General features: G+C 31.7%; 1 protein-coding gene across 4 annotated transcripts in view; it reads right to left on the bottom strand.

Moving 5' to 3' along the window:
• Positions 1 to 513: 513 nt before the first annotated feature.
• LOC129949070 (adenylyl cyclase-associated protein 1) overlaps positions 514 to 8,836 on the bottom strand; it is a 30,028-nt gene continuing 21,705 nt past the window's right edge. For 2 of the 4 annotated variants that reach the window (XM_056060295.1, XM_056060294.1), the window contains 7 exons: positions 2,797 to 3,349; positions 2,530 to 2,725; positions 2,007 to 2,361; positions 1,773 to 1,939; positions 1,507 to 1,713; positions 1,290 to 1,433; positions 514 to 1,224 (listed from right to left, as the gene is read on the bottom strand). In XM_056060295.1, coding sequence (XP_055916270.1) covers positions 1,141 to 1,224; positions 1,290 to 1,433; positions 1,507 to 1,713; positions 1,773 to 1,939; positions 2,007 to 2,361; positions 2,530 to 2,725; positions 2,797 to 3,349 — 1,706 coding nt within the window. In that variant the 3' untranslated portion in view covers positions 514 to 1,140. Of the gene's footprint in view, positions 1,225 to 1,289; positions 1,434 to 1,506; positions 1,714 to 1,772; positions 1,940 to 2,006; positions 2,362 to 2,529; positions 2,726 to 2,796; positions 3,350 to 8,117; positions 8,143 to 8,485; positions 8,752 to 8,836 lie in introns of those variants that run through there. The other 2 variants (XM_056060296.1, XM_056060297.1) reach the window with 2 other exon arrangements.

Below are 8,836 nucleotides of genomic sequence, written 5' to 3'. Positions count from 1 at the left end.
AAGCAATAAAAAAGCTAAAAAAATATTTTTTGGTCACGATTGAGTTTTTTATCATTATCTCGAAATAGTGAAAATGTTAGTTAGGGCCTTTACGATATTATGGGCAATTTAGGTTTCAATAGTCATCATAGAGCCATCGCCACTTGATTTATTAAACATGAAATAATGGCGAAAGTCTTATACATTTTTTATTAAGACTGGAACACGAGCCACGAGTACCACGAGCTAAACCTTGTTTGTAAAGCGAAAAACGCACTATAACAAATTTTACCCTTTAATATTTCCTATATCCCTTTTTGCAATTTCAACACTTGTCCAGAAATAAAACATTCAAATCAATTAAATTGAGGAAAAATGTGGTCGAAAACATGAGCCAATCAAACTTGTCATTCGAAGCTGCATGAGTAAGTCTGGTCTTAATGGACTCATTTTGCCGTGTCGTTAGGACACCAAGATTTTTATATTTTTGTAATTATAAGGTTTACCAAATCAAATAGAACACAAAAAAAATAATTTCACGTATAAATTGGTTTTTATTTATTATATTTTACTTATTTTGTCTACTTTTTGCATAAATACCATATAAGGACTTACAATTTTGACTTTATATTTTATTAAACGCTAAATTTATATCTCTTTTGATTTAATTTAAGACATTTAAAACATTTTTAATTCGGTGATTATCCAAATAATATTAAAATCTTGTTTTACTTTTTATTTGTTTATAATTAAAAAAAAGAATAGGTTTAGCTAATAATAATAATTTATAATAATGTCATTAAATATTTTTGATAAAATTTTGATGCGAAAGTAAACCCTCATTACTCATGATTCTTTAAAATACTTTTTTTTTGTTTTTAATTAATTTTGTCTGAACATTGTGCTACATTTCAGCCAAATGGCTATTTTGTTTATAACTTTTACTTCACGCATACAATTAGTAGAAAATTTGTATTTACCGTATTAATATTAATATATTATTTAATAGTATTTTTATGATTTTAATTTGATGATATCTAAAAAAATGTTCTCTCAACGTTTGGCTGTTGTTATGGTTGTGGTTGGTGTTGGTGGTGGTTGTTGTTGTTATTGTTTGCTACTCAGTTGATTTGGTATTGTGCGTTGATAATTATTCAAAGCTTAACCAAGACTGTCTACGCAAACAGTTTGGAGAGTATTGCCTTGAATTGTTGTTCTAAATTGTTCTGGCAGCGCTTGTTCCATCTTAAATTATAAGATCAAATTAATAGAAACAAAAATTATATATACTTATAAATTAACAATCTTACAAAATCTCCATTTGCCATTGGAATAGAAACATTCATTTCGGAAGATTTGGAGCTAATAATTGCAACACCTAGCGATTCCTTAGATAAATACATTTGGCAACCATCGGTCTTATCAATTGTCACAGTTGGAACGCTTCCCAGAACCTTCAAAAGTTAATTTTAAATTTTAGAAATACATACACACAAATCTTTAAAACATGATTTAAACATTACTAACCTGCATTTGAACGCTTTGACAGTTGACAAATTCAACTGACGAAACTACAGAGTCAAAGAGCAAACTGCACTTCTTGCAAGAATCGAACACTACGTTATTCACCTTGCCCTTGATGGTCAAAGTTGAGTTTTCGCACTTGAACACGTATACGACATTGTTCATCTCAGCATTTTCAACCAATAAATTGGGATTTGATCTTTGATGTTCCTGATAATAAAGTAGACATTTAAAAAAGTTTACAAGAAAGGTATTACAAGAGAACTTACAATGATCCATTTTTTGCCATCACGTGCAAACACAGGATCCTTAATAACAGCTTTTGGAGGAACTGCTGGCTTATCACCCTGTTGTGTTGGAGCCTTGAAGGGCGCCGGACCTGTACGCAGTGTTGGATTTTTATGAGTCTGCATATCGGCGGTGACTTTTTTGAGAGCTAAAAATTTATAAATTTTGTTGTTAGTTATTATGGCAAAATTATTTCGCCTTTGTATTTGTATTACATTTAGTAATATCCTCTCCTTGATTGATTTGTTTAAAAAGTTCATTACGCTCATCAGCCGATTTATCGAGAGACATGGCAGCCAGATCAAATGCGGGTGGGGGTGGAGGTGGTGGACAACCCGCCATCGATGGGGGTGGTGGAGGAACACCAGCTGGTGCTCCCTTACCAGACCACACCAGTCCGGTAGTGTGATACTGTTTGATATACTGTTGGAGATCGGTTAGTGTTTGAATCCATGCTCGGGCCCATTCTACGTGAGTGGGATCTTTCTCTTTCCAATCTTTCAATACACGATTGGTATAGAACTGACCAGCATCATTCATTTCTTTTACATGGGGTCCAGGTGTTGGTGACTAAAAAAAATAACAGAAAATGTTCAAAATTATTTAGAACAAATGAAAGTTACATCCAAAAGCTGTAAAGTCAATCACTCTGATTCGTCTTTTGGTATCATTTTTGGGAGCAAACATTGGACAACACAATCATTCTTATTAAATGAAACATTCAAAATATGTACTTACAACACAAACCCAACCGAGTGCTGGAATACTTTCACTTATAGCCGACAAATGGTTAAAGAACGGTGACGCACGATTTTTCTCCCTGAAGCTTTGAATAGCCGAGATTTGATCTGATGTTGGTTTCAGCAATTCCATTTGCTTATCCTGAGAAGGCTTTGCACTTTCAGTTGCCAACATAACATACTGCGTTTGGGCACTAAGATCAAATACAAAATATTTTTATTTCAACAATCTAAACCATATAAATTGATTGTTATATCTACTTACTCAAATGCAGCTTTGACTAGTTTCGAATGTGTTGCAACATCTCCACCAATCTTTTGCGACAATGCCAAATATTGACTCAAAGGTCCTTGGACAATATCTTGATAGCCTAATACACTCATACTTTCACTTATTGGTGGCGGAGGTGGTGGCAAAGGTGATTCCTGATTATCGTCTGGTAGGAACTCTTCGAGAACTGTTGTTGGAATATTTTCTAAACTACCGTCAATGTCGTTCTCGTTATCTTTGCTAAAGCTATCGTTGAACTTATTAAGCGATGACTCAATTCGTTCAATACGTGCGTTGAGATTTTGTTGTTGGGATTTTTCTTGTTGTTCGTTACCTTCACTATCAGGATTTGGTATTGGAGGTAATTCTGTTGATTCCAAATCGAAACTGGCACGTTTCTTTTCGAGTACAGAATCAAAGGTTTGATTTGCTATTTGTAGCTCACGTGCAGATACGGAACGTTCCAAACGTTCAACAAGATGTTCTAAGCGATTGAGTAAACTTTCAAGATCCGCAGCTATTGAGGGTCGGAAATCTGGATCACACTCTAAAAATTGGAGACATAACTTATTAGAAAATGTTGTTTAGAAATGTGTTAAAAAAAGAAAATAAACATATAATAATAGTCATGCAATTTGGAACATAGCCATTGTACAATTTTCTTTGGGTTTTGTTCAATTCAGTTTTATATAAAATTTTAAGTATTACCTAAGACATAATTTGAGCTTTCAGTCTTAAAATGAAAGTTAGACGAGTTTGATTGTGATTGAAGGAAATAAAATAATAAATAACTTTAGTCAAGTCTTTTGTATTCGTTAAATAAAAGTTAAGTAAGTGGAATAAATTTTCCTAACTCAGTATTTTAAGACATGTTTTGTTTAAAGTATAAATACCGAAGCAAACAAAAATAAATGTTAAGTTGTTGGAATTGTTAGGTACATCAGGATTATTATAAAACTTCAAATTTTCTTCTTCGATTGCTTGCTGTCCCAAGAATAATACTTAAGTTTGACTCTTTTTTTAAATTAAAACAATAAAATTTATTTCCATCAATATTCAACTCACTTGAACATCTTTTATACAAATTTTACAAATCAATAAGTTCTTCCCATCAGAAAGCAAAAACGCTCCTGAAATTTCCTTGAACATGTTTTATATATATTTTTATTTTTCAAACCACCTAACCTACATTCATCTGACAAAATGAAACTCATAAAATTTTCTCAAGTGAAATGAGCCAGCAGGGAAATAATATTTTGAATGGAGGGAGGCTGGTTTAAGGACGATTCGAACAGTTTTATGAGAAGGGATGAATGTAATCAGCTTTTAACTATACATATTTTAATATGCTCCAAATGCTACGTGTATAGGTTTATTTTTCTTTTTCCTTTTCAAAAACATTTATAGTAATGTGCTAATCGTTATTATAAAAACCAAAAGCTAGACGCTAAAAGTACGATATAGATATATGGATGAATAGGAGTGTGTGAAATCGAATAAAATCCTTTTGAAGGTGGCACTTTCCCCTTTTTGGTTCACATCCCAAATGCTTCAGGAATGTTCAAATGCATATAACATGGATTTTCCAACTTAAAGGTTTGGTTGTTTAAAATATTGTTAAGACTCTCTATATCTCTTTAAGGTAAGGGAGCTATTATTTACTACTATTTATTTGTTTTTGTACCTCTTTATAGTTTGAATTTATGAATAATAATTTTATTTATCAGAAAAGGTAGAAGGGTGACGTTATTGATCATTCAAGTGACCAAATAAGGTATAAGGTTTGTTTTTCTTATCAAAAACAATCTTATAAGTTTTATTCGTGAATGTGTTTTTTGGTAGATGATAAATTCTTAAAGTGAGTTAAATATGTTCTAATAGAAAGCAAGTCACTTTTAAACCTTAAATTTTAAGTTGGGAGAAAAGATGGGATACAATGCAAACAAAGAAGGGAGTTAACCTTTTTTTTAATGAACCTTTAGCTTATTTTTATTGAAAATAATCAACAAATAATAATGCGATGTGTTGTAGTAAGAAACACACTTGGGGCTGTAGCATGTTTTCAATGAGTATGTGTATTTTCGTGTACGTTCCACTCAACAGAAAGCCTTAAAAAAAATCAGCATCACAACGGGGTGACATCTTTCATATTCACAGGAAATGGGAAATCTAGTTAGTGGTCGTACACGTATATAGGAATATAATATAATTAATGACATTTACTTTCAATTATAGCACTTTCAAAAAGTTTTACTTCATCAAAGGCTCCCCACTTATAACACGAAAATTTAATTGTTGGTGTTTAATAACATTAGGCAGCTCTTCCTGCCTACCTAACCAACTAACTTTAAAATAAATTGTGTGAACATTTTTATAAGTAGGTATAGAAATTGTATTGTTATTTTTTGATATAAAATAACAAATGTTATTATATCTATTAAGGGAATACACACAAAATGGTATTGGGTTTTTCAATAAGAGGATTCATTTTGAATTTTGAACAAGTATTTTTTATGAGAAATCAATATAAGAATATGAGAAGAAATAACTTTTTATGAAATTTTTCATGACTTAAACAAATATTTGAGACCACACGTCTTCGAAAACTTTACGAATTACATTCTAAGATCTTGAATCTATAGTGGATCATTGACATAGTCGTTATTTTTTACGTGGAAGCCAAAAAAGAAGTCTGGTCAATTGTGATCACCTTTCACAGAATTGGGAACTTTTACTGCAAAACTTTCATGATTTTTGTAGTGAATTTAAGGAATTTCCGAAGTCAATTCAATGGACTTAAGATCAAAAATAAATCTTGTTTTTTTAAGAACGGAATCAACAAAAAGGGAGTTACTGTAAAATTAATCATAAGTGTATTGAAAAAAAAAACACTATTCTGTGCAGTTTTGTTCAAAGAAGTTAATTTTAAATTGACAGCTTTTAAAAAAGTTTAACATACAAATGCAAATATCATCTATCAAGCGCAGTGATGGGACATCTACCACTTAAGTGGTATTTCTACCACTTTTTTTTGTTTCTGAAATTCTACCACCTCCAACTTAAAATCTATCACCTTTTACCATTCTATTTTTCTATTATATCATTGTATTGCTGTATTGACATATTGAAAAATCGTTGAGGGACATATATTTTTACTTCGGCCATAGATCAAAAAAACAAAAAGATTTCATAAACTTTTAGACCGCACTTGGTGTCGATGAACATCAAATTTTAAAAGTTTGTCAAACTCGGTGGCTTTCTATTAAAATGAACTGCTCAATGTTGAGTGGAGAAAACTCATGGGAGAGTTTAAAGTAATAAAAAGTTTCAAGAATGATGACATTGTACAACAGCGGATTTTTCTTAAAAATTTGAAAAACTGTATGGGAGATCTAATTTTTGAAAACCTGTCATTGTATATGTTATAACTTTGTTGTTTATAACATTGTAGCGCAGCAGCTGAACATTAATTTTCACAACTCAATACTATCAAAAAAGATAAAAGAAACAAATTGAACACAATTGTACTCAACATTTTAGCTTCAAGAGAAATTTTGGAACGGGAACATTTTGATCCCCGAGAGGTGTTAGTTAAATATGCTTCGAAATACCAATTCAAAGTTGGTTATTATATAAAAAAAATTATTTTATCGGTTGTGAGTAAGATATGTGATTATAAAACTATTTTGAATGGACTGATTTTGTTTTGTTTTCTTACCACCTTTCTACCATCTTTTTTTGGGCGATTTACAACCACTTTGATTTTTCCAAGTATTCACTAAGCCAGCGGCTACGTAGTCAAGGGATTCTGATTGGCTAAATCTAACTACAAATATATTTAAAATTTCCCCTCCGACTTATGTCGATTTCCATTGAACCACATGAAATGTGAAATGGAAAACCACATTAGTGTAAAAATGGTTTTGACGTTTCACAATCAGCTGCTCGGTAAGGACACAAGAATTAAAAATGAAATGAATCTTTCGGTGTTTCAATACAAATATAAATCAATTATATTAGGTATATCTTTTATTTGGTTTTATTGAATTTAAAAAGAAAGAAACTATTTAAAGTTCTGAAAACACAAATGTTTTTTATTTTATATATTTGTATTTGTCATTAATATGACGATTCCAAATTGACTAGCTTCATAGTGTAATTTTGCATTCACAAATCTAGTTGAATTTTGTATACTTCGTCACTAGCTTTGGACAGGTTCAGGCAACATAAGGGACTTCATTTGCAGTCAACTTCATTCTTTGAACGTACATTTTTACCAAAGCTACTAGTTAGTTTTACAAGTGTCATTAATTTCAAATTCAGAACTTTACTTCGCAAAACTTTATTATAATCTCATAGTACAAAAAGTACCAAACAAATTATTGTCTACACTTCTCAGGCAAGCTACAAGTCCATCACGATTTGTATTTTGTACTGTAAAGAAATATTCCTTATTTCTTTTCTAAATTGTCAAGGAAGCCTTTCACATAAAAAATTAAATGAAGCGGTGCAGAAAATAAATAAATCATAGAGCAATAAAGTTCAGCTTTCTGTTGAATGAAAAAACATGATCAACTGTCATTTAAAAGTTAGGTAGATTTTTCTTCACTAACTTTTCAGTCAACTTTCCATTAAATCTGCCTTGATTGGAAGGTAATTTTTTGGCAGCTGGCCAATCAGATACTAGAAACTTGCCTAACTTTCAAGTCCCTTATGGCTGAAACACAAACACGCTTCAGCTTCGGAAGTGTCATTCAAAGCAACCTCGAAGAAGCAGGCCCAACGTAACGCAGACGAAGACGAAGCTGAAATGTGTTTGTATTTCAACCATTATGTCGTCTGAACCTGCCCTTTATCAATGCGCCCATGAGTGATAATAGGAAACAATGTCGCCGATAAAAAAAAAACAACATTAACGTACTAATCAATATTTAAATATGGTTGTTTTTTAAGATTAAAAAACAAATAAATCAGGTGGCGCAACATTCAGTAGAGGAGTGACAACTCTTAAACATTTCTGTGTGCGAGTCATTTCAGGGATTGAAGGGTATGCGATATCCGAACGGCTGATTTTATAAAGCACTTTTCATAACAAGAATTACTCTTGAATTACAGTTCAAAATCTTTTAAGTGGCACAGGCGGGAATCAAATCCAAGCCCTCTGCCATGACAATCCTACGCACTAACCGTCACGACAAGAGTACTACCTGATAAATAAATTAACATATTAGTAAAAGGTAGTTTGTGACGTTTGTACACTTCTGAGTCAAGCATATCATTTCCATACATCACTGCCAATAGTTTAATTTATTTACCATAGGTCATTAAAGGTATAATTTTAAACATTCCACCCACGAGTTAAATATTTTTAAATCTCCCTCAGTTTAAATGCACCCCTTGTGGCAAAAAATAAAATAAATTGTGTAAACTTTTTTTTTTTATTTTGTAAAATAAAATTCACACATAATAATTATTCCATGACTATTTTTAACTTTTTTTGAAACACGGCCAATGCCAATGATTAAATCATTTTATTTTTTAAGCAGCACACTGTGTCACTCTCCCGCTGACACACTTTATTATTATTCATTCACAAGAAGGAGTAACGTCAAAGGATTTTTTGGTATGGTTTGGTTGGATCAAAACGGAACAACACTGCTTTTTTTCTGGTAGGTAAATATACCTGGATTGTTGCAGGTTTTTGTATCGTTTATAATTAAGGTGCGCCCGAAGCACATGCTCAAGGTTTGACCCATTAAATGCACATCGGAAAACGGTTTTCGGATGTTGAATAACGCTTCAAAACGTGGTGAGTTCGTTTACATAATTCACATTTAAATTACTGGTTTGTGTTTTTTTGATTTTTCTTCTTTAGAAAAAAAAGTTAAGCTTTTAAAAATGCGCGTATAATGCACTTCCCCACTGTGTAAGATGATGACTGTCCGGTGCAGTACTCTTGAGATTTATAGGTAGTGTATAAAAATACCACACTAAATACAAAAACTGTGTTGCATATTCTATAATTGAAAGCTTG

Source organism: Eupeodes corollae, chromosome 3 (assembly GCF_945859685.1).
Source record: "Eupeodes corollae chromosome 3, idEupCoro1.1, whole genome shotgun sequence".
In the NCBI taxonomy this organism is placed as follows: Eukaryota; Metazoa; Arthropoda; class Insecta; order Diptera; family Syrphidae; genus Eupeodes; species Eupeodes corollae.
This window is presented reverse-complemented; position numbering and strand designations above follow the sequence as displayed.